This window comes from Entelurus aequoreus, linkage group LG05 (assembly GCF_033978785.1).
Source record: "Entelurus aequoreus isolate RoL-2023_Sb linkage group LG05, RoL_Eaeq_v1.1, whole genome shotgun sequence".
NCBI classification, from domain to species: Eukaryota; Metazoa; Chordata; class Actinopteri; order Syngnathiformes; family Syngnathidae; genus Entelurus; species Entelurus aequoreus.
In genome coordinates, this window is record NC_084735.1 from 45,043,401 (window position 1) to 45,070,057 (window position 26,657).

The following is a 26,657-nucleotide window of genomic DNA, read 5'->3' on the forward strand; positions in this document are numbered from 1 at the left end:
AATTGTTATGCTTAAGCGAGCAAATATTTGAGTTACAAGCATAACTGCCATTAGTTGGTGAAGCACATGTCACAGTGAACCCCGTAAGATCTGACCAAAACATCAGGTCTTACTTGCTCGCTAGTATTAGCTTATAGATAGAGATCAAACCAACTTTAAATTCCAAGCATGGAAAGGAAGAAATTGAGTGTGAAGGACATTGCTGAGAAAAAGAAGTGAATGATATTAATTAAATAAAAAAAACACATAATTAAAAACATGATAGAGCGTGTCGCAAAACTTGGTGAAGCAAGTTGGGCGCATCACCGCTAGTCTGCACCATGCTAAATTCAGAAATTGAGTCCTGGGCATCCAGCAGTGGAGGCTCCTTTATGGGGTCTTGGGGCACTAGGAGGTTAACCCCTTTACTACTGTTACCCCAGGTGGCCCTTGACAAAAGCCTAGTACCTGACTGCCCCCTAGCCAGGGATACGGTTAAGACCTCAACGGCGGAGCAGGCGGAAGACGGTAGATTTAAGAACTACCACAACGACTGCAATGGCGGAAGAAGGCTGCAGCAGAAAAGGGTCCCCAGAAAAGATGAAGCCGGAGAAGCTAAACATAAATTTGTGAGGCTTTTACATTATTAAAAGTGGGAGCTAACTTTTCTGAGAAACTGCCTTTTACAAACAGATAGAACTAATGTCCACTGTACAGAACACTTCTTCTAAGAAAGCAAAAGTTGAGAGATACAATTCTTTGTAGGGATGTCCGATAATGGCTTTTTGCCGATATCCGATATTGTCCAACTCTTAATTACCGATATCAACAGATACCGCTATATGTACAGTCGTGGAATTAACACATTATTATGCCTAATTTGGACAACCAGGTATGGTGAAGATAAGGTCCTTTTTTTAAAAAAAATTAATAAAATAATATAAGATAAATAAATTACAAATATTTTCTTGAATGAAAAAGAAAGTAAAACAATATAAAAACAGTTATATAGAAACTAGTAATTAATGTGCGTGGGTTCCCTCCGGGTACTCCGGCTTCCTCCCACCTCCAAAGACATGCACCTGGGAATAGGTTGATTGGCAACACTAAATTGGCGCTAGTGTGTGAATGTGAGTGTGAATGTTGTCTGTCTATCTGTGTTGGCCCTGCGATGAGGTGGCGACTTGTCCAGGGTGTACCCCGCCTTCCGCCCGATTGTAGCTGAGATAGGCTCCAGCGCCCCCCGCGACCCCGAAGGGAATAAGCGGTAGAAAATGGATGGATGGAGTAAAATTAACTGTTAAAGGTTAGTACTATTAGTGGACCAGCAGCAAGCACAATCATGTGTGCTTACGGACTGTATCCCTTGCAGACTGTATTGTTATATATTGATATATAATGTAGGAACCAGAATACTAATAACAGAAAGAAACCACCCTTTTGTGTGAATGAGTGTGAATGAGTGTAAATGGGGTAGGGAGGTTTTTTGGGTTGGTGTACTAATTGTAAGTGTATCTTGTGTTTTTTATGTTTATTTAATATTTAAAAACAAAAAAAAACGATACCGATAATTTCTGATATTACATTTTAAAGCATTTATCGGACGATATTATCTCTAATTCTTTGCATTTAAAAAATACTTGTTCGTAGTAATAAATATGATTAGAACATTTTAGCATTTGTTTGTGTTCAATTACAGGAAGTGTGTTTATCCTAATTATTCCTGTGACTTCATTTTACACACTATAGTATTTTTAAGTCTTTTTATTTTTTGGGACATGTACCACAATAATATCATATTGTGGCTTTAATACCGTGATAATATAGTACCTTGATATTTTGATATCGTTACATCCCTAGTTAAAATAATATCTACACGGTGGATATTTATCCATGAACTTATGGAAGTGCTGCTGATAGTGTGTTTGACGAAGAAGTAGTTGGAAGGATATACCGTAGTTTTACGCTCTGTAAGGTACATTATTATTACATTACTTCATCAAACTACAGGAGTTGTCACTACATTCTATTTTATACAATATTTGTCATCTAAAAGTTTTTATCTATATTGATAAGCATGATACATGTTAAAATTGTGCTGTTTTGATGTGGTCAGGTACCAATTAATTTTATTTCAAATCATTTCACTGGGACATGTTGATTTCATTTGAAGTGTTTTACGTTAAAAGCTGAGTCGCAGAACCAATTACTGTAAATTTGTAAGTAGGGGTACTACTGTATTGAACCACAAATCCAAAAATATAACATCAACAGTTCAAAAAGTAACAAAAGGTTTACTGTAATGAGTAAAAGTTGCAATATTAACTTATTAAGCCTATCAACATAGGTAGGATTTAACCTGAAGAAAAAAAATGTTAAATATCAAAATGGCCGCTGATTTTCTAGGTAAAAAGAATGTTTGGACAACCGTGTCCTAAAATAGTTAATAGATGTCAGCAGTTTAACTGGAGTTCAATAAAATACCCAATAGATACTAATGTGTAGCCAGAATCCCTTATTTGAAATAACTGCTATGTAACATTTTCATCAAAAGTTACATTGTGAACATCTCATCATCAGAATTACCTGGTTTCTGCCCCTCCGTCTACCGTAGTTGCGTCTCACCAACGTTTTGTAGTTGTGGTTCTTCTTGGTCAAGTAGTAGTAGAGGACACAGTCAGCAACACACTGAAACACCGAAAATAATGTACACATGGGCCGTGGCTTGTACTGCTCCACGCCTCTCCTTTAAGTAGCCGATAATCTTAACGGTCAAGTGTTTACCTTTCTTTCGAGATAGGAGGCAATCAGGCCAAAGTTCTTCGGGTGCTGGACAAACCTGTCAAGAGGGAATATAGCATTATCTTGTTGGTAGTCAAAAATATTTGTTTCCAAAACGAGTGGAAAGTTTAAGGCATAAGGCAAAATTTCCACAATGAAATTTTGAAGTGAGAAATAATAAAGTTTCAATGTTTCAGTTTAAAGTAAAGTACACAGCACAGTTGTGTGTGAACACAGCATTGAGCAGTAGACACATGGGTTTATTTACATAATATGATGTTCGTATCTTTAATTGTAAAAATTAAATCCGCAGTGGTGACTGGTTAGTTGTTTTGGTAGTGGTTAAATTCATCTTGAGATATTTTTAGTAGTGATGTCAAATAATTATAATTTAAAAAAAATCAGATTAATCACACTTTTGAAGTTGCAATAATCATAATTAATCAGTCATTACTCACTTGCATAATTTAGATTTGTTTAAAAAATACCCCATTATTTGGAAGCAAATTCAATTTTATTGTCAGAATGTCACACAAGAAAATGTTTTAAATGGTTTTACCTAAATACATGTAATTTATTTGCTCAAAACTTGCCAACAGCTTTATTTAAAGTCCAGTCTGGGTGTTTTTTGAAGTGAAATTTGCCAATGAGCACACCAGTCATGGTCTCCACACTCATCTTTGAACTGGCATATGCAATGACCTGATCACTGACCATATAACAACCCGTGCCGCGTTTCAGGTAACCATCCGCAGTTAAGGTAAAGAAACATGTGCGGTCAAAATAAATGGTGTGATTAATTTGCTTATATACATGATTAATGCAATACTTTTTGTGATTACTGTAATCACATGAGTAAACATGTTATTTTTGACAGCCCAACTTTTTAGCAATGTGCTAACAACAAAGACAAATAATCAAAAAATATTTATCAAGGGCCAGTCCAAATACACCACCTCGCTATACTTTTTAACCCTAATCCCGACATTTTGCGCGTTTCCATGATGTGGTGTCCCAATTAGACTTTGCACATAAGGGTAGTTGGCATAATGAGGGGTATGGTGTATGAATCTAGCCCATCAGAGTGAGGGATTTCAGTTGCTGACTTGTCAAAGTAGGGCCAGAGAATATTCCCCAATTTCTGCATTAGTTATATAATATAGTACACTTTAGTTTGTAATGTTAGCCTACTAGCAACGCTAGGTTAAAATACTGACAAAAAGCTTGAAGTGTAAAAACATTAACGTTGTACGCCTTAAAAAAATTCACAAGAGACAACAGTTGTCGATAGCTGCTTTTTCTCCATGTATGTAGTTCTTTGTTTATTAACAACCAAAGCATGACAAATGATAAAAAACTTTCTCAGCCGTTAACTACATAGGCGCCGGGTTTGTTGGGTAATAGTGGGACTATGGTTGTAAGGTACATTGCAACTAATAAAGTACTGCGGTACTAATGAATTAAAAAGGTACTACTACCTTTGAAAAATACCAGTACTTTTTTCTTCATCCACATATTTTGCCGTGTGGCGGTGACTTTGCTGATTATGATTGTGTCAAAACGCACACACTGAGCGCATACAAGCAGTGCGGAGAGGAAGAATGAAAAAAAAAAGGCAATTCTACTGGTTAATCAAGAGCAGGCCTGGGCAAGTATTTTGACTCGGGGGCCAAATTTCAAGAAAAAAATGTGTCTGGGGCCGGTATATCTATTTTTGGGAACACTAATACAAAACCTCACAATAATGTCTGATTGAATGCTAAAATCGTTATGACAGACCGCCTTAAAAAACGGAATGGAATTTAAATTTTTTTACTGAATGAGACACCCAGAATGTACATGAAGAAAAAAAAAATCAAAATACATAAAGAAAATAAAGAATGTGGGATTTACAATATTAACTATGAACGATAAAACACTGAATATTGACAACATATGAACGTCACACCCCCTCTCCATCCACATATTTTACAATCAAGCGAAACGCAACAAGAATGCAACAAACAGCGAAATATGAACGTGAAGGGTAAAAAAAAAAAACACCTACAATGTGATATATGTGATATATCACTAAGCTTTAGAACGTTGTTGTAAAAATCTTCTTCCATGTCTGTCGCTGACACCCACATTTCAGGCTGACATTCTGTGGAAATGCTCCCCACCCACACTGCTTGGTGCCTCGTCTGAGCTGCTGTGACTTAGATTACCATAGTAACTAATTAGATGACCATAGTAACTAATTGGATTACCATAGTAACTAGTATATCATGTAAAAGCGCATATTCCAACCATTGAAATACTTTGTATAGTTCAAGACTTCCGGTCATTTGAAAACATCACTGCACATCATAATAGCTACAGCTACACTTTCCATCTTAAAGATCTAAAAAAAGTATTTGGGAATGTCCGGCGGGCCAGATTGAAAAACTCAACGGGCCACAAGTGGCCCCCAGGCCTTAATTTGCCCCCAGGCCTTAATTTGCCCAGGTCTGATCAAGAGGGTGCGTAAAGCGCAATGTGGAGGTATTTGCGCTTCAAAACTATTGATAAAAGGTGATGCTCTAAACACAGAGGTGCTGTGCTGCAAGTGCTGCTTTAAAACATGCGTCGCTAAATGTGTCAATACAGTATTACCCCCTTTGCTTCAAACATAGGTACAGAAGTAACAAGAGAGTGGCAGGTAATATAGTTAACAGTTTCCCCTGTGCACATAAAGATACAAGACATGCATACAGTTGGTTGGCTTGTTGCCAATTATTAGCACAGTTAAAACCGCCCACGTAGCGTCAACTAATGCAAATGAATTCACATATTTTCGTAACAAATTCCCACTATTATTCCCACTAAACTACTGCCAACCAGGCAGACCTGTCAAGTCTACCTGGTCTGCCTGGTCTGGTAAAAATTCCATCTAATATACCAAACATATTGTCTGACCACAAGAACATTTGAAAAGTATATTAGTAAGAAGACATAATGAACCTTTTTGAGCAATTTGTGTTTTAAATGCTACATGTACTGTGTACTTTTAGCCTTATTGTTTTCAGTATTTACTAATGATTTTTTTGTAAGCACAAATCAAAATTGGCAACCATAAATCATGAAGCATTTAATAGAATGTCAATAAAGCTTTTTATTGTATTTTAACCTAATTCAAGTTAATGGCTGTTCTTTGAGTGCAATAAGAAAAGCCCAGTGTGCTTAATGCCTTTTTAATTTTAATTCCAATCTTCTAAAATGTTTTATTTGGGTGCAATAAGAAACATATGTGTGTGATGAGGTGGTGACTTGTCCAGGGTGTACCCCGCCTTACGCACGATTGTAGCTGAGATAGGCTCCAGCACCCCCCACCACCCCGAAAGGGATAAGCGGTAGAAAATTGATGGATGGATGTTCAATCATAAGTTTTATCAAAATATTTTCTGTTAAAATGAAGCCAATAATGAAAAATGTTGTGGTCCCCTTTATTTTGAAAGTATCGAAATACATATCGGTACTGGTACCAACATATTGGCATCGAGACACCTCTAAGTTGTACGTATGTACAAACGTAACTACGTAGTCGCTTATGTACCTGACTGTAAGCTATGCAGTGACGTAGCAAATGGTGTCTCAATTCCTAAGGAATATTACAAAGCTCTACCTCTTATTGCTTCATTTCGAGGGTGTAGTGTAGTGGTAGTGCATGAGGGCGAGTGGTAGTGGGTGAAAGTGAACATCGGGATTGGGCCTAATACTCCAACTCCGCCTCGGGTTGTGGATTCTCCAAAATCAGTGCCGGTCCCAAGCCCGGATGCCAGAGGCAGAATTTGGCATAGGGTTAGCCACCCGACCCCGTAAAAAACAACTTCGCTATGGAAACAGCAGGCTGTCTAATGCACTCAACTGTGTGGGATGAACTCCGTCTAAGTCAGTCCTTCTGAAATAGTGGGGCAGGTCCCATTATTTGAATATAATGAAGCATATGTAGCACTTGGCTTCACTGTTACCACGGTGGCTGACAAGGAAAGACCGGTGTGTTTTTTACTTTAGTGTTAAAAAGCTTACAATGTTATGCAGAGGTATAGTTATAACAATTTTTTAGACAAATTATACTATTTATAGTCACTGTGGCGTGTGTGGGAAGAGGGCGCAACATTTTGTTTTCTTCCCAGGTGGGGCATAACAGAAAATATTTGAGAAGCACTGGTCTAAGTATATTGTATTGATCATTAAGGCATTTAAAAAATAATGACTAATGGTTTTAAACTTGTGTTCATTTAAAAGCATTGGGCAGGTAAAGTGCTGATACAACACTAAAAATCTTTTTTTATGTAAACAAACTAGCAATAACAAAAAAACAACACCAAAACCATGTAGCTTCCTCAAGAGACAATATATTTTGTGATGATGTTTAAAAAGCTGAACACGGGTATATAGACAAGGTTTAGCTGGTGGATTTTGGCAAAAATGATAGTTAAAGCCATTTACTACTCAAACATAAACTTTGTTTATGTTGTTAGCTAGCTAGCTAACAATCTTTCAGGTGTTTGACATGCTTTTAGTTTAAACGCTCCCGCATAACATACATACTTCCATAAAAAGCAAGGTCCACTTTGCAAATTGAGCAAGTTATTTGTTTCTTTGACATTTTTAGTTTTCACTTTAGGGAGGAATTTGTCTCCTCCTGTTACTTAGCGGCCACTGGTCACAGTGACTCGTTTGTTTCTGTCCGGAAACACATGATCAATGACCAAACCGACTATTATCAACAAATACATTTTGGGCAATACATTTCGGGAAAAATTTTTGTTGACAATGTCAACAAATTGTTGTGACCTACTAGTTACTGTGCTTTTAAACACAAGCATTACTGTATTCCTTTAGATTTTAATGCATCAGGGACACAGGATGTGTACCCAGCGACATCACTGCTCTTGTCTGAAAGAATGGATGGTAAATAATAGCCCAAAATCCTCTCTGAAAAACATTCACATTCCTCAAAGAAAATGTATGTTTTTGACCATTGTGTCTGTGTATTCAATACTCTGAATCATATTTGAACAAAACTAAACAGGTTTGCAGCTACAGTCCGTGACATATTGTAACAAATCCTAAAAACTCACTTCTCCTTAAAGATCTCTTTTTCATGTTCCGTCCAAACATTCATGAACTGCCGCGCTTTGTACTCCTTCATGGGGTCATCCATCAAGCCGTTCATGTTGATGAATTTCACTCGTCTCTGCTCGGAGTCGTACATCATTGGAGGAATGACAGATAGCTGTCTCATCTGTTTTTCATTGTTCTGTGAAACATGGACATTTCACAGATATAATACAAATACAATTATCTTCTATTGATAAAGCACAAAGTTAGTTAAGTAAATCCTTTCAGTGCTCCCTGCATAGGATGTGTGAAATAATGTTTTTTTTTTTAATGATGCCCTCGCCACAATGTAATTTCAAATATATTGAATAAGGAAAATCTGACATCACCCACCTCTTGCTCAGAAAGGCCATCTATGATTTCAGAGATCTCATGCTCGCTTCTGGCGATGGTGGCTGAGAGGCCTGTTCCTCTTTGTCCAACCCTGAGAAAAGCAAGAGAGGTATTTCTGTGACAAAAATGCACGCGTCTTGCAGATCACTTACTTATTCTGCCCCACATAGTCTTTAGGAGCAAAAACCCATCAATAGTAAAAGGTAACCGTCTGGGTGTGGTTAAAGTCTGCTTTCAATCCAATCAATCCAATCCACTTTATTTATATAGCACATTTACACAACAAGAATGTTTCCAAAGTGCTGCACAGCCATGTTAAAAACAATATTAAAAACAATATTATGCTACACCAATGACTGAGTAAAAACAAAGAATAAATGAATAGAAAACCAATACAGAGACAATATAAAAAATAAATATGATTAAAAACGATTTTATTTATTTCTTCCATTTGATTTGGGTCATATTTTGTTTACCTAAACTGGGCAGGGTGTTTCATTCAAGTGTGATGTGTCACCCATTAAGTTGATCAAATTAAATAAATAAAGAATACAGTTAACCGTATTCCCTTAGGATACGCTTCATATTACACACAGGCCTTAAGCCAGGTCAGAACAATAACAAATGGATGTAAACAGAACAACAGGTGGCCAACTTTCTGCAAATGATGTAAATGTCAACAGCACTGATACATGATGCATTCCAATGTATTGTAAAAATAACACCAAACTGTCAGCATCATTAAATTGGCAAATGAAATCAAACGACAAAATTGAAACAGATATCTGTACATGAATGAGCATCTGACAAAATGAAAAACAGGCATTGCCAAGAAAGTGCACAACTTAAGACAGGACCTATGATGAATTTAGTCTTTTCTGACTTATAAATGTTACTATAATGTTGAATACTCGTGTTAAACAATCCAAATGCATCAAGTCATAAGGTTCATGACATTTGGCCGTTAGCTCGCACGCAGTTTTGGATACCTCTGTTTGCTGGGTTTTGCAGTCTGGCTACATCTAATGTCACAGCGAAGTGGACTTACTTATTAGGACCTATCATGCAAATCCTACTTTTCTTGTCTTCTGTTTTTGTGTTTTTGGTATCTGCATAAGTACTGGAAAATTTAAATCAAACCATGGAAGCACTGCAAAGATATTTATAAAACAATCTTGCCTTCCTTCATACTTATGCCAAATGAGCCGTTTGGAATTTGCCCGATGTGTGACGTTTTTCCTAGTTGTAACGTCAGCGGATATCTCCATATATGGTAGAAATTTAACCGAAGATCTTAGCGCAATTCCACCATTTTAATCCTACGCTGTATTCAATAAGTACCTTGTTTTTCTCTATCCTCTTGTTGCTTGTACATGTATCCTCCACTGTTGCCATTTTTAATAGAAAGTAATGTACAGTTTTAACTAATCTAATCTGTCAGCAGACTCTGTATTGAAGTACCGTATTTTCCGCACTATAAGGCGCACCTAAAAACCTAGACTTTTGTCAAAAGCTGACAGTGCGTCTTATAATCCGGTGCGCCTTATATATGGACCAATATTGAGCCTCCAACAGGTAAAAGTTTCAATCAATCAATCACTCGCAACTACGGTAAGCAGCCGCCGACTTCATTTTCCCCCATCTTCATTTTCCCCCGTAGAAGAAGAAGAAGCGTGCGGTGCATGCTGGGATATATGACTACGCGAGGCGTGCCGTTTCATTTCCATTTGTTTGTTTATGTAAAGACCCCAAAATGGCTCCTATTAAGAGACACGCTTACGACGCAGAGTTTAAACTTAAGACGATCAGTCACGCAGTAGAACACGGGAATAAAGCAGCAGCGACATTGACTCGATTAATGACGACTTCGACGAGACACCCAACTGTTCAATTTGGACAATGAAGAAGAAGAACTCGAGGGATTCGTGGATGAGGAATAACTTCATAAAGTGAATTTTACATGTTTATTTTGTGTGTTGTGTGACATTAACGTTTGAGCAACATTGAGTTATTGATATATTGTTATTGCTCTGCACTATTTCGAGTGTTATTATATTGTGATTTCACTAACGTTTGATTTACCGTAACAGTATCACTGTTTTTTACGTGTTTATTGAATCAGGGAAAAGTTCCCCTCCACTATGTGATATAAATGTTGCACTACATGTTATACCTTGCTGTTGTTAAAAGATAAACAAAACACCACGTCACTGACTTTACCTCGGGGAAAATAATAAAACAGCTGTTTATTCATTTTGGGACTGAACAGAGTTGTCAGAACGCTGGTTTGTAATCTATTAATAAAGTTTGACTGACCTATCTGACTCTTTTGTTGACATTCCCTTTAGCGCAGCTCCATCTAATGGATGCATAACGTCACCCCAGCCTCTACTGTAGCGTCTATTCTATGCGCCTTATAATGCGGTGCGCCTTACATATGAACAAAATTTTAAAATATGCCATTCATTGAAGGTGCGCCTTATAATCCGGTGCGCCTTATAGTGCGGAAAATACGGTACTAAAAACTACAACATGGCTGGCGGGGGGAAGACGCAGTCGAAGCAAAGGAATGTAAAACACCACAAACGGCACATCTTAAAGAGATGGTCAGAAAGCAGCTTGAAGACAGTCTGTAAAACAAAATCTATGCAAAGATTTGACCAAAGTTTGAAACTCTGCTTCAGGCTATAACAAAACACAAAATAATGATAGCATGAATTATTGTTTTCATTTAATCTTGGCATCTGCATAACAATGACGTGCGACATGCAGTGACATAAATGCTGCAAAAAACATTTTGTTTTTTAGGCGGAGTCGCCGGAGTAATTAAAAAAAAAAAGTACTATTTATCCATCCATCCATTTTTTACCGCTTGTACCTTTTGGGGTCGCGGGGGGTGCTGGAGCCTATCTCAGCTGCATTCGGGCGGAAGGCGGGGTACACCCTGGTCAAGTCGCCACCTCATCACAGGGCCAACACAGATAGACAGACAACATTCACACTCACATTCACACACTATGGCCAATTTAGTGTTGCCAATCCACCTATCCCCAGGTGCATGTTTTTGGCGGTGGGAGGAAGCCGGAGTACCCGGAGGGAACCCACGCAGTCACGGGGAGAACATGCAAACTCCACACAGAAAAATCCCGAGCCCGGGATTGAACCCAGGACTACTCAGGACCTTCTTATTGTGAGGCATATGCACTAACCCCTGTTCAACCGTGCTGCCCTAAGTACTATTTATATTGGATAAAAATTGCTCGTTAGCCCGAGGAATTTGTCTAGTGTTTAGGCTGTCACTCAGCGCTGTCTCGTATACACGTACACACACAAAAGCATTCCCAGAGAAGCAACAAACAATTTGCAGTCATGTTATTTTTACGATATGCTACCTATGTATTTAACATTGGTAGCTAGACTTTTCCAAATCGCTATCATTAGCGGGCAACAAGCTAATGTGTGTATGTTACATGGAGCGAGTGTTTACGCGCTCAAAAGTTAGTGCCCTCGAGGCAGTCGCTCAAGGCTGCCAACAGTTGGGAAACCAAAAGAAGCGAGAGTACTTGTAGTCGAACATATCAAGGAACACTACCATAATGACATAACACCTATGTTCACATTTTTATTTTCTTAATTTTTTATAATGCATGCTAATTTCAACAATATCAAGCAAAATATTTCACTCATTGATTATTATTAAGATTATTATTAATAAGATATTGTTTAATCTATATCGAGCATGTATTTATAACTTATACATTTGTCAGATTTTTTTTACTTCAGAATTTATTTACAAATTCATTTTCTCACCTATTTTAACATGTATTATCCTTCAATATAAATTGTATTTATTCATATCTTATTTACTTTGCTTAATCAATATTAATTTGTTTTGTACCTATATCTGTACAAACTTTTCGATTTACTAACTGCAGACCCAACAAAATATAATTTGGTGTATGAACCTTTTCTCTGTGTACGAATGTTTCAACCACCCACCATGTGCCTGCGGGGCAATCATTTTGTGCCTGGCAGCACATCCATTGTGGGCAGGTTGATCAATCAGGCTGTATTTTACATAATCTTTTGAAACTGCACGATCTAAATTGGTCATTTTTTTCTCATATTTTCTCAATTTTAACACTGTTTTCCCCTTCATTACATCATAAGCTATCAATCTATTGCTACACATTCTCTATTATTTTCTCTCCCTATTAGAAAACAACCATTAAACACAGGACGTGAACAAAGGGTTTAATAACCAATTGGGAGAGGGTAGGAATAAATATATTCAGCTTTTTCCTACTCCTTTTCAGACACGTATTGTGTAAATGTAACTTGAATGTGATTTGTTATATATGGGAAAAAATAGATTCGAATTCGAATCGCGATTCTCATGTTGTGCGATTCAGAATCGATTCTCATTATTTTAAAATCGATTTTATTATTTTAAATATGTTTTTATTTTTATTTAATTAATCAATCCAACAAAACAATACACAGCAATACCATAACAATGCAATCCAATTCCAAAACCAAACCCGACCCAGCAACACTCAGAACTGCAATAAACAGAGCAATTGAGAGGAGACACAAACACGACACAGAACAAACCAAAAGTAGTGAAACAAAAATGAATATTATCAACAACAGTATCAATATTAGTTACAATTTTAACATAGCAGTGATTAAAAATCCCTCATTGACACAAAAATAAATAAATGAACAATAGTGTCACAGTGGCTTACACTTGCATCGCATCTCATAAGCTTGACAACACACTGTGTCCAATATTCTCACAAAGATAAAATAAGTCATATTTTTGGTTCATTTAATAGTTAAAACAAATTTACATTATTGCACACAGTTGATAAAACATTGTCCTTTACAATTATAAAAGCTTTTTACAAAAATCTACTACTCTGCTTTCATGTCGGCAGACTAGGGTAGATCCTGCTGAAATCCTATTTATTGAATGAATAGAGAATCGTTTTGAATCGGGGAAAAAATCGTTTTTGAATCAAGAATCGTGTTGAAATTAAAAAAAAAATTGATTTTGAATCGAATCGTGACCCCAAGAATCGATATTGAATCGAATCGTGGGACACCCAAAGATTCACAGCCCTAATAGTCATAATCATAAAGGCAATTATCTGTTTCACTCGGTATAAAAACAACATCCACCACCACTGTACAAATAAAGGGGAGTGGTAAGGCAAAATTGTGCAATATCTTAGGTTGTTGAACAGAAAGGGATTGTACCACAGAACAGTATATTGTGAAAGGTTACAGAATAGGTAAAGGTCGGCACCTCTGAAAACGCTCCTGCTGCTCTCTCTGCTTTCGGATCTCAGGGAATTGCCTTTCATAGTACTCCCGTGTTCTGCTGTCCTTGGCTTTGCGCCTGGGGTTGTTTTCCATTCGCTCCACCTTCTTCTCCCAAGCTTCCATGAGTTGGTCATAGCGCTGGCAGATCTTCTGTTCCTAAACGCACAGCATGAAAAATACCCCAAAATATTACGACTGGGCAACAAATACTACGATGAAAGCCAGATTAATTTCCTGACAATGCAATGAGGCAAACAAACTTTTTTTTAATGCTGTGAATGCAAATACAGTTTAAATGTTCATAAACATATCAGCCTATTAAGTAAGTTGTAGGGGATAGTGCTAACAATTTGGCTGAGAAGACAACATTGATGCACAGTACTACAAAAAAGACTAATAATGACACTTACAATAGGGAATATTTAATAAATCAGACATTTGGAACATGCTGTTCAGGAGCAGCCTGCATGTGGTGGCTTGGCCTTCTCCTTTATTTGACCCAATTAAGTGTTCGAACCCAGCACCATCAAACATCAATCGTATCTTGGCGGTTTGTAGTAATCAAGTTATTCCCTTTGACTGTTAAATGTTATAACACTAAATCTAATTTCTAGAGGCGTAAGGGTTAAAGTTCTCTGTGCCGATATGAAAAGATGTTTGGGTTGGGAGGACAATACAGCCTCATTTCCACACCGGAGTCAGAGACAAACGATTCTCTTTCCTTTTGGCGTGAGGCCACGAGTGGTCCACAACTGTTAAGGGTCCAAAGGGCTGTCTGACTGACAGGGAACAGCCAAAAGTGCACTGAAAGTGCAGAAATAGCATAAAGGGTCTCTCTCTCTCTGTCTGAGTGGAGTCTGACATATTTTAAATCACTGTTTACAAAAAACAACAAATAATGTGATGACCGTATTCTTAGTTGTGTACAAAATCATTCCAAATTCACAAGCATTTTGAATGGAAACTCATAGAGTGAACCGGTTTATGTCAACATTCTTCAGACTGGCTAACTAATGTTGATATAATTGAAATTAAAAGTACCCATCGCTTGCATGTCTACTTAAGACTTCGGTCAGAGACATAAAAGAATGGGCGATAATAATGGATTTTTTTTAACCTACGGCAGTTTATTGACATCATTTTGCTCCATTCTTGTGTGTTTTAATTTTTATTCTACTGTTTTTTATTTATATAATGCTCTTGTGTCTTATCGAATAGAGCTGCTGAGGTACTTTTGTTGGATGTTTTATTTACAATAACCTATTCGTATATGTGCATGTCTTTCTTTGCCGCAGAAAGTAAGCAGCTATTATTAAGTAGATTAATAGGAGTCTGAAGAGAGGATAATACACTGTAACAACTGTTGGTGTGTCAGCATTGTCACAGTCAGTACACGACATGTAAGAGGAAGTGTGGATCGAGCCATTATTTGGTGGTGTCAATACCAAGGGTAGTATCAGCATAGAATTGATATTAGAGTGATTAGATCTATATTTTCATTTTCTGAAAATTATTTTTTGTTTTTGATAACAAACTGTGGGAATAATTCCCTGTACACGGGAGGACTTTGAAGGCAAAATCCAAAATATATAAATGAGTAGCAGATAGAATGTTATGCTTTTGTTTAGTTATTGTTTATGGACTTTGTTTTGCTCCGGGTTGCGGAGGAGACCCTACTCTAAGTGGAGGACTTCAAGTACCTCGGAGTCTTGTTCACGAGTGAGGGAAGAGTGGATCGTGAGATCGACAGGCGGATCGGTGCGGCGTCTTCAGTAATGCGGACGCTGTATCGATCTGTTGTGGTGAAGAAGGAGCTGAGCCAGAAGGCAAAGCTCTCAATTTACCGGTCGATCTACGTTCCCATCCTCACCTATGGTCATGAGCTTTGGGTTATGACCGAAAGGACAAGATCACGGGTACAAGCGGCCGAAATGAGTTTCCTCCGCCGGGTGGCGGGGCTCTCCCTTAGAGATACGGTGAGAAGCTCTGCCATCCGGGGGGAGCTCAAAGTAAAGCCGCTGCTCCTCCACATCGAGAGGAGCCAGATGAGGTCAGGATGCCACCCGAACGCCTCCCTAGGAAGGTGTTTAGGGCACGTCCGTCTGGTAGGAGGCCACGGGGAAGACCCAGGAAACGTTGGGAAGACTATGTCTCCCGGCTGGCCTGGGAACGCCTCGTGATCCCCCGGGAAGAGCTGAACGAAGTGGCTGGAGAGAGGGAAGTCTGGGCTTCCCTGCTTAGGCTACTGCCCCCGCGACCCGACCTCGGATAAGTGGAAGAAGATGGATGGATGGAGGATTTTGCTCAAACAATTGTAAGTAATAAAATAAAATAAGAAACCAGTTTAAATACTGTGCTGATATTGTTAAACTGTCAATAGCACTCATCAATAAAAACTTAAAAAATGTAGAGTTAATACATGTGATCGGTGTTGGTATCTGCCGATCTCACCCATGGATGATCGGTATCGGAATTGCCAGCATAAAACCTTGATCCGAACATTCCTACATTCAATATTTATGGTGCCCTGCCACAAATAATGTGGACTGCCACAAATAGATGAAGAATTATCCACCTGTGCTAAAATGTTACAATCAGTAAGGCCATTCTCAATGCAGAAGTAAGTGCTTGCTGAAGTGAAGTTTCAAACATTTTAAAATATTTGAAGTAGGGCTGTCAAATGATTAAATATTTAGATTATAACAGTTTCAAATTGTGTTCTATATGTTTACTAACAGCTCCGGATGAAATTAAAATTAAAATCAAGCTAAAAAATACTACAGTGGTAACCGAACTTACAAGTATTTTGACATATGACATATACGGCTTTTTGTTATACTTTAAGTTGCAACTTTAAGTTATGAGCCTCCTTACACCGAGAAGGCGTAGTATATATATCAAATACAATTTTAAGATCTGCCCCGAAAACATCTGGACTTCCTTGCTAGAAATTGCTAATAGCTAAAGATCAACACAGCTTGTTTCCCATTTGTTATTTTTATTGTTATTTGTATAAAAGGAAATGAAGGAAAGCTCTTTGCTGTTGTAAATGCCATGGCTCAATACAAATCAGGCAGACTTACCCTTTGTTTACGAGCATGGTTCCTCCTCTTAAAAAACAGAATCAGCTTCTTCCTCATGACTTGATTGCTATTAGAACAACAATTAGTAAATTTACAGTTTGATCATGTCAACTTGCAAAATGACTTTGGTGTTCACAAAAAAAGCAATATGTAAAGTATGTAAACTTCCTTCAGGCAAATGTGCTTACATAAATTCTTCTGGAAGATAACACTCTAAATTCTCAGTTTCAGTGGCAAATACAAACTGCAGGGAACTCTCTGTTTACACATTAAGGCGGCTGCTGTCAGGAGGGGAACATTGAGAGGTGACCGTGAAAGCACAGTCTATAATGGTGGCCAGGATCCTGATAAAAGGGGGAATCGTTTTAATTGTACACAATAGGTCCTTTTCCACTGCAGGAACCTTTTCAGGAACTTTCCTATTTACCCGGGTAAATAAAGTTCCCCCTGTGTTTCCACCAAAAACTATCCGTCTAGATTTAGTTCTTCAGGAACTTTTCAGGTTTCCTCCTAGCTAGGTGGGACTTCTCCAAGCTAGTGATGTGCGTATCGATCCTGTGGTATCGATATATCGATACTCACACGCTACTCATTTGGCATCACTTTTCTGAAAAAAGTATCGATATAAACCAAAAAACGGCGTGTGGGGGGTGCAAGCATCACTTTCAGATGTTTTTGATGACTTACTTAACTTACTATGTGCTGGGACACCCCTGTACCTGGCAGAGTACAGAGCTGGCCCAGTCACGTGACAGGAGACAGCGAATGAGCGTCGTCAACGTGCAACACACACACAGCCAGCCGACAGCGATGCAGCCAGGCATATCCAGTGTTGTCCAATTGTTGACTTAAAACAGGCATTGTTTTTTGTTTTGTTTTTAGTAATGTTTACTGAATATTTTTGTTTAAATGATTATCCTAAATTCAAATAATTTCCACACAGGGGAATTTACTGTTAGTTGAAAATTGCTTGAGTATTTAAAACAAGATAAGAAAGAGATACAATTTGGAGATTCTTCATCTTTGCATTATTTTTTCCAAGAAAATCTTGAATATATGATTGAATGTGATTTTGGTTTTAATCTGTAACATGATTTCTTACATTTCGAAAACATTAGCCTATTTCATATTTCATTAATTGCTAATTATATCACAAACTTTAAAAAATAACTGCAGCTTCTTGCAATTCGGATTTGACTGTTAATTGGAAAGCCCTAATATTTAATTATTATTATATATAATATATAGTTATTATTATATATAATATTTAATTTATTTTTCATATTTGTTATTTATTTTAATTTTACGTTTATTATATATTGACCATAATAAATGTGGTATAAATGGTCTGTATTTGTCTTGTGATTTGTCTTAAATAATGACAATAGTAATAATATTTTTGACTGACAAAAAATTGCCAATAAGAAATTATTGGTATTGGTATCGATGAAAATGCGAGAAAAAGTATCGGTATCGTATCGAATCCTAAAAGTGTGGTATCGCCCATCCCTACTCCAAGCTACTCGTAAATTTTTCGGGGGCGGGCAGTGCTGTCAAACGTTGATTGGTTGAACACATTTTTCAAACACACGCCATTGGAATATAACCAGCGACTTGTTTATTTGTTATTTCTTGTTTGTTTCTTTTACAACAAACTTGACAACGGAGAGAAAGAAGAACGAAAGGGGCTTTCGAAATGCAGGAACCTGTGAATGGCATTTTTGTACTGAAGAACGCTGATCAGTGGCAGTATTTTGGAGTGTTTTTACTCAGCCGTAGTCTTTAAACTATAGGCAGTTTATTGTTGTTTATTAGTTTTTACAAACGTAAATTCGTTACGCAAAGCTACAAGAAGTGGACAGACACTTTTAAACTTATTTATGAGTATGAAACCAGACTCGAAGTTGCGACCTGAGCTGCTTATTACTCTGACTTTGTTGGATAAATGTGAAAAAAATAGGCAGCACATGGGTGGAACGAAGGTAAATGACATCAAATATTAACTATTTACTTTATTATATGTTGTAAAAGTAGCCAATGACACTCCATTCGTGTAGTTATTAGCCTCAACCCAAGTGAACGAATGCTAATGCTAACAAGCTAACGCTAAAGCTGATGTGTTTGTACTGTCGACGTGAGATAAACACTGACAGTTAATTATTTATATATTGTTATTTACAGCTGAAATGGACCAGAAGGGATCGATTGACTTTCATGAATTCATCATTTACCAAGAGGACAACTTTCTGACTGTTGGCCATTGCGGACAAAGCCTGACTTTTTATCAACAATTTTGTACACTTTATTTTTTAAATCATCTAATTTTGTATGTGATTGCTTTGTATTTCATTTACTTACTTTTAAGTAAAAGAACTGTGACTTACATGCTATCAGGATAGAAATATAGTAAACCACTTCTCCATTAGTCATCAGCCTGATTTGTATAAACTACCCTTAACTGTGAAATGCGGTGGGAACACAAACCACACACTTCTACAAGAACCTATAGATTCAGGATCCAAAATTTCCTGAACTTGTGGTGGAAAAGGGCCTATTTTTAACGTTTGTATCAGGTGTAGGTTTTTATAGACATTGACTAGAGGTATGTGCAACTCACAATTTAATTCTAAATCTTCAGGTGACGATTAAATTTAATATCGATTCTCGATTCAATACAATTCTTGTACTATTGTTTAGTTTTCAATGACGCCACGTCCGGCTCACATCCAACTAATTGAGTATGCATGGTGGTTGAGCAGCGTTTGTTCACAATGAGTACTAGGTGCCATTTAGCCTATCTCGAAGAAAAATGCCCCTATGCTTGCGTTGTTTTCGGCTGTATGAACCTTTCAAATCGCGAAAGGTTCGTTAAAGTTTTTTAAAATATATTTTTAATATACTTTACTCGTTTCGGATTTCCCATTGAAGTACTATCTTGATATTATTTGTATTATAATTTTCAACAAACAGAAACCAGAAAGTCAGGGTCAATGATACTTTGTCAGGAAAGGTACTTCTATGTCTCCCCTTTTGTTTATTTTGTACACAAATGTGTCAGATTACATATGATAACAAGAGAAAAATCAAATATGGTGATGATTCAGTAATTGTTAGTTTGTTAAATGGATATGCAGTCATGGGTGTCGAGCTGTTGAGTGCTAGTTTGTTTACATGGACGCGTCTTCGCAAAACGCAAAATTAAATTATGAAATGAAACATTACCCGAGCAAAAACGATGCATATCCAGGAGAGTCTTGATACCAATTTCCTTGACCCAACTACACAGAAAGAATTTATGGAGCTCCATGCGTTTCCAAGTTATTTAATCTGTTTTGTTGTGTAAAATGACATCGGAGCACAAGATAGTTCGACATGTCTGGGAACTCCACCGACGAATAACACTTGATATCACACAACAAATCTTTTTCTGAAAAGTATAGGGATCTATTCCATTGCATAGTTAGATTTTATTTGCTCGTATCTGCTTTTTGCAGGAAGGTCCAGGCCCCTTGCATATTCCGTTTGCGCGCTGCTTGCCGCACAACAACTATCTTGGCTGGTAGCCCACCACTGTTTTTTACTTCCGGGAAGAAGTGATGCGACAGAATACAAGCAATATAATTTGGTACATGAATTATAATAAAAACATTTCAAAGCAGGTTACAAAATATCTTCTAGGCTGCTGACATAAGACTTATACGCTTGTGTGTTGGCCTAAAATACATATTTATTTTTATTTTTATTTTCTTTACAAAAATCACAGAATGTTAATCTAATAAAAGAAAAGCGCAACTCCAACTGCAAACCAATCCAAGTTTGCAATACTTGGGATATTAATTTACAAAGTTATTAAGAAGACATACACATTATTATAACACCAAAAACAGGACATCTAAACATTAAAAAAAGCAACAGTATCAATAATAATATTTATATCAACATGGTTGTTTATGTTTTTAATCCAAACATGGATTCAAATGTTTTAATCTATTAATATATATATATATATATATATATATATTTTTTTAAATTAATCTTGAAAAATATTAATCGATTTATAATCGGAATAAATAAAAATTGTGATTTGGATGTGAATCGATTTTTTGAGCTCTCTTAATATTAATGTAATGATTTACTTTACTATGACCCTCTACCCTCCAGCTGTCAATGAACCAGCGCAATCAGGTGACCAGGAAAACATAAATATTTATCTAATACATAAATCAGAATACTCACGTTTTAATGTTGTCATGGTAAACTTTTGTGTCTGATGGCTGATTGTAAAGAGGCTATGAGATGGAAACAAAAAGGGGCACCAGAGGAAGTGAATGGTTATTAACTAGCTATGAACAAAGTACATTTCTGCTTTCTAATGAGTTAGGAACTATAAAATTAAATAAAAGTCACTCAAAAACATACCAACTCGACTTTGGGACCAAGGCCTTCAAATACTTTATGGGCCTCTTCAGCTTTTTTCTGGAAAGCAAAAGAACAAAAATGTAGTATTAAAATTAAATAAGAAATGTTAATGAGAACTACAAACGTACGTCACATCTAAAAACCAAAAGGAAATAATCACACAGATAACGACAGCACAAAAGGCAAGTTAAGACAACAAGCGGACAATATAAATATGCTCATCTACTCATTCTAAAAGAATATTTAAAACATGTCTTTAGAAACCAAATAAAACATTCTGCACAGACTTTAGGGGGCTGAAGGGTTAACTGCCGACAGGGTGGGAAGGCGTGTCTCCACATTGTATGACTGACATGAACTATAGTAACCTTCCCCGTTGTTCATAATGAAACACGTCGCCAGGACTTTCCCTGCACTTGACTTTAAACTTCCTAATGACTAACAAAGCTAAAATAAAGAAATATAAAGTGTGTGCATACACAAACTAACAAAAAAAATATTCAGTCATGCATGAAATGGTTGTTAGTGAAATAAGTTGGCACTATTTGCAGAAAAGCCATTCAGCACAATTATTTCTATACTGTAGAGAGTTCATACTAGAATGTTTTGGAATTGAAAAGCAGAAAACTCACTCTGTTCTCATCATAGATGATTTGTACTATGCTGCGGTGCTTGTGTTCAACCGGGGGAGGGGTCACTGGTTTTTCTGGCTCCACTGGCTTTGCTGCTTCCTCCTCTAGTTGTTGCTAGGAGACAACACCAGCAATTAAATCACGTTAGGAAAAGTACACCAAATAAAAGACACAGGACTAATGCGGGCAGGCACTTTTTTATCTATTCAGCAACAAATTGTATTTGATTCTCACTCTGTCATGTGGTTATCTGATTAAATCTTCTGATGGGAAACACGCAGACATAATCAGTTTTGTGGATATATCAGTTCAAGTATAAAACATGAGAACTCCAGCTGTGGCACTGGGGTCATGCTGATGACTCCAGACAAGTCGAACTGGTCAATGTTTGCCTTGTCAATGTTTACAAGCTAAAGGTTATGTCAACCACCAAGTTACAGAGATAGATTAGGAGTTCCTGAAATGCCTCAATAAATAAATCCCTGGAAATCTTCGGAAAAAGGGGGGGAAAAAAAGAATAATAAATATATATATATGTGTGTGTGTGTGTGTGTGTGTGTGTGTGTGTGTGTTATATATATGTTTTCTCTAGCAGTAAAGCTGAGCTTGCATTCCCGGCTAATGAGGGAGAAGTCCAAAACAAATAGCAGGACTAAAATAAACAAATTAAATTAAAAACAAACAGGAAGGTTAACTGATAATTAAAAAAATACTGTCAGTCTTCAGCTCTATTAACTGGTTATATGTGAAAATTATTCAAATTTAAAAGCGATATGTTTGAAATCATTATACAAACCCCGTTTCCATATGAGTTGGGAAATTGTGTTAGATGTATATATAAACGGAATACAATGATTTGCAAATCATTTTCAACCCATATTCAGTTGAATATGCTACAAAGACAACATATTTGATGTTAAAACGGATAAACATTTTTTTTTTGCAAATAATCATTAACTTTAGAATTTGATGCTAGCAATACGTGACAAAGAAGTTGGGAAATGTGGCAATAAATACTGATAAAGTTGAGGAATGCTCATCAAACACTTATTTGGAACATCCCACAGGTGAACAGGCAAATTGGGAACAGGTGAGTGCCATGATTGGGTATAAAAGTAGATTCCATGAAATGCTCAGTCATTCACAAACATGGGGCGAGGGTCACCACTTTGTCAACAAATGCGTGAGCAAATTGTTGAACAGTTTAAGAAAAACCTTTCTCAACCAGCTATTGCAAGGAATTTAGGGATTTCACCATCTACGGTCCGTAATATTATCAAAGGGTTCAGAGAATCTGGAGAAATCACTGCACGTAAGCAGCTAAGCCTGTGACCTTCGATCCCTCAGGCTGTACTGCATCAACAAGTGACGTCAGTGCGTAAAGGATATCACCACATGGGCTCAGGAACTCTTCAGAAACCCACTGTCAGTAACTACAGTTAGTCGCTACATCTGTAAGTGCAAGTTAAAACTCTCCTATGCAAGGCGAAAACCAACACCCAGAAACGCCGTCGGTTTCGCTGGGCCTGAGCTCATCTAAGATGGACTGATACAAAGTGGAAAAGTGTTCTGTGGTCTGACGAGTCCACATTTCAAATTGTTTTTGGAAACTGTGGACGTCGTGTCCTCCGGACCAAAGAGGAAAAGAACCCTCCGGATTGTTATAGGCGCAAAGTTGAAAAGCCAGCATCTGTGATGGTATGGGGGTGTATTAGTGCCCAAGACATGGGTAACTTACACATCTGTGAAGGCGCCATTAATGCTGAAAGGTACATACAGGTTTTGGAGCAACATATGTTGCCATCCAAGCAACGTTACCATGGACGCCCCTGCTTATTTCAGCAAGACAATGCCAAGCCACGTGTTACATCAACGTGGCTTCATAGTAAAAGAGTGCGGGTACTAGACTGGCCTGCCTGTAGTCCCGACATGTCTCCCATTGAAAATGTGTGGCGCATTATGAAGCCTAAAATACCACAACGGAGACCCCCGGACTGTTGAACAACTTAAGCTGTACATCAAGCAAGAATGGGAAAGAATTCCATCTGAGAAGCTTAAAAAATGTGTCTCCTCAGTTCCCAAACGTTTACTGAGTGTTGTTAAAAGGAAAGGCCATGTAACACAGTGGTGAACATGCCCTTTCCCAACTACTTTGGCATGTGTTGCAGCCATGAAATTCTAAGTTAATTATTATTTGCAAAAAAAAAAATAAAGTTTATGAGTTTGAACATCAAATATGTTGTCTTTGTAGTGCATTCAATTGACTATGGGTTGAAAAGGATTTGCAAATCATTGTATTCCCCGAAGGGAAGAAGCGGTAGAAAATGGATGGATGGATGTATTCCTTTTATATTTACATCTAACACAATTTCCCAACTCGTATGGAAACGGGGTTTGTACAACGTAAATGTACAGTTCCCCCATACCAATGGCTTACTTTGTCACAATTAAATGTTTCAGATCATCAAAAAGGCCTAAATATTCTAAAAAGAGAAACCAAATAAATCCAAAATGCAGTTTTTTTTTATAAAAGAAAACATATCCAACATGACCCCACATGAAAAGGCAATTGCCACTAAACTTAATAACTGGTTGCATTTAGCAGCAACAGCAACAATCAAACATTTGCAATAGCTGGCAATGAGTCTTTTACATCACTGTGGAGGAATTTTGGCCCACTGTTTTTTAATTCCGGTTTCCGAGCATGAGCCGCCTTTTTAAGGTCATACCACAGTAGCTCAATGGAATTCAAGTCTTGACTCCAACTAGACGACCCCGAAATCTTCATTTTTGTTTAAAGGGGAACCACACTTTTTCATAATTTTGCTTTTCGTTCAAAATAATTTTAAGAGATAAAAAAACATAAGGTTTTGGGGGTTTTTTGCATTCTAACTTGTAAAAATTGTGTCTTTCTAGGTAGCTGGCAATGCAGCTAATGGGAGCAATCAATTCTACTTCTAAATCACTTTAAAAATGCATTAAAAAAAACATCACCAATACTTATTTAATGTAACGCAACATGTATAATAATCAAGCTGTAGCGACTTTGTTATTATAAGAGCAAACACTGAGGAACTCTCTTTCTAGCGTAATACCATCGACATGCTTCGGTACTAGCCGTAAAATCTAGCTAAGGAAAGAGATAAGCTACCTACTATGTCAGCACGAAACGCGTTTGTGTGTGTAATGCACAACACAATGTGATAACACACCTACGTTTCTGTACTGAATGTAAAACATGAACAATCATTTAACAGTATCTGTAAAGTATTGGCCCACATTTCATGTTTTGTCTGTACACAGCTAGCCAGACAGCATATGCACTGTAATTGTAATAACACGCATGATGTGCTGTGTGTATCATTATCGATATATAGTGACTTAGTTGATGGACAGTTGTCTGTTTGGTCCACTAGGGACATTTTAAATGGTTTATTTAGGGTAAGCACGGCATTTATGTCAATATAGCTTGTCACCAAATTCCATATTTGCAGCTTCGTGTCACGCCGACCTCACTCTCTCGGCTTCCGTCTGCTCCAACGTCTCACCCTCTTCTTCGTGCTCGCTTCTATAAGCAGCAGTTCATTCAGTTTCAAAAAGATAAGGTTGTGAATTCTCATTTGTCCAAAAATAGTCATGTTCGTTGTCTATTCCCAAGGCTGCCATGATTAGAACACACACGCGCATTTGTTTCCAGATGTAGGACACACATTTGTTGGCAGATGTCGGAAGTGCGGTGCTATTGAAACGGAAATCAAGGCGTGGAAAAAGTCGATCCCGGCATTGATTAACATGACTAAAATATGGTAAATGTAGTACATATTACATATTGTTATGAATGTGTCTGTATACAAAACATTGATGGAGGGTTTTGAAGTTGTTTTAGAGGGCTTGGAAGGCTACAACAGTGACTCCCATTAACCGCATCTACCAAGCATTTTTTATCATCTTTAAAATCCTCATATTAAAAAAAGACATGTGTTCTTGTCTCTCATAACGATTGTGAACGATAAACAAAATGAAAAAAAGAGCAGTTCCCCTTTAACCTCCTCAGTGATAGATGAAGTCGTTCAAATTAAACTTCACATACATGATATAGATTCACCCAGTCTGTTTGATAACCTGAAACATGGTCTTTTAAGATGTAATTATAATACATTTTGAGATTTTAAAATGTGTATGACTTTCTTCACAAGCTTTAATGACACTTTGTTTATTTGACAAATTATGCCAATATTACACACCAACGCTTAGTTTAAATTCAACAAAAATAATAGAAGAATAGTACAACCATTTTGCTGATGATTTTGGTGGATAACTAACTTGCTTTTTCTTTAGTTTGGAAATCTGCTGCTCCACTTTAGCAATCTCTCTGTCCACACGGTCCATACTCTGAATCAGCTCCTCCTTTGACAGCTTCGAAGGGGAAGTGTCAGGTTCTTCCCCGATGTGTAATGCAGGTCCACCTGAGCATTCCAATTTTACAGTGAATGGTGACTCCTAAAAAAACAGATTATCTTTATTAAACTACAAAATAACACCTTGACACAACAATGCAACAGTAAATCAATGATTTAAGCAGAGTTTGCATTATATTCACTTTTGGGGTACCAATCATTATCTGTTCAACAAGTGAATGTGCATGCAATGGCTAGTTTCGGTTTTGATTTTTAGTTACAATATTTTCTATAAGCCGCTACATGTTTTCCCCCACACTTTAAACCCTGCAGTTTATACATAAGTGCGGCCGATCTATGAATTTTTCTTCACTAACGGCTAAAATATGGAATGGATTAAGCAAAGAAATCAAACAATGTACTAAACTGATCCACTTTAAGAAACTGTTCAAAATCAAAATGTTAAAGTACAAGGAAGAAGAACCCTGGTAAACATCTTGAACCTTATTAAAAAAGGAAAAGTCTTCAACTCCGACACTAAAGAAGACAACTTCAGTGGT

At 37.2% G+C, this 26,657-nt stretch overlaps 1 protein-coding gene across 5 annotated transcripts in view; it reads right to left on the reverse strand.

Annotated features, from left to right (window-relative positions):
• ncor1 (nuclear receptor corepressor 1) overlaps nucleotides 1-26,657 on the reverse strand; it is a 168,967-nt gene that overhangs the window by 71,526 nt on the left and 70,784 nt on the right. For all 5 annotated transcript variants that reach the window (XM_062048206.1, XM_062048205.1, XM_062048204.1 and 2 more), the window contains exons 5-14: nucleotides 26,024-26,200; nucleotides 21,701-21,814; nucleotides 21,069-21,125; nucleotides 20,886-20,938; nucleotides 16,650-16,716; nucleotides 13,550-13,722; nucleotides 8,239-8,329; nucleotides 7,866-8,044; nucleotides 2,764-2,818; nucleotides 2,566-2,667 (exon numbers count right to left, since the gene is read on the reverse strand). In XM_062048206.1, coding sequence (XP_061904190.1) covers nucleotides 2,566-2,667; nucleotides 2,764-2,818; nucleotides 7,866-8,044; nucleotides 8,239-8,329; nucleotides 13,550-13,722; nucleotides 16,650-16,716; nucleotides 20,886-20,938; nucleotides 21,069-21,125; nucleotides 21,701-21,814; nucleotides 26,024-26,200 — 1,068 coding nt within the window. The remainder of the gene's footprint in view (nucleotides 1-2,565; nucleotides 2,668-2,763; nucleotides 2,819-7,865; nucleotides 8,045-8,238; nucleotides 8,330-13,549; nucleotides 13,723-16,649; nucleotides 16,717-20,885; nucleotides 20,939-21,068; nucleotides 21,126-21,700; nucleotides 21,815-26,023; nucleotides 26,201-26,657) is intronic.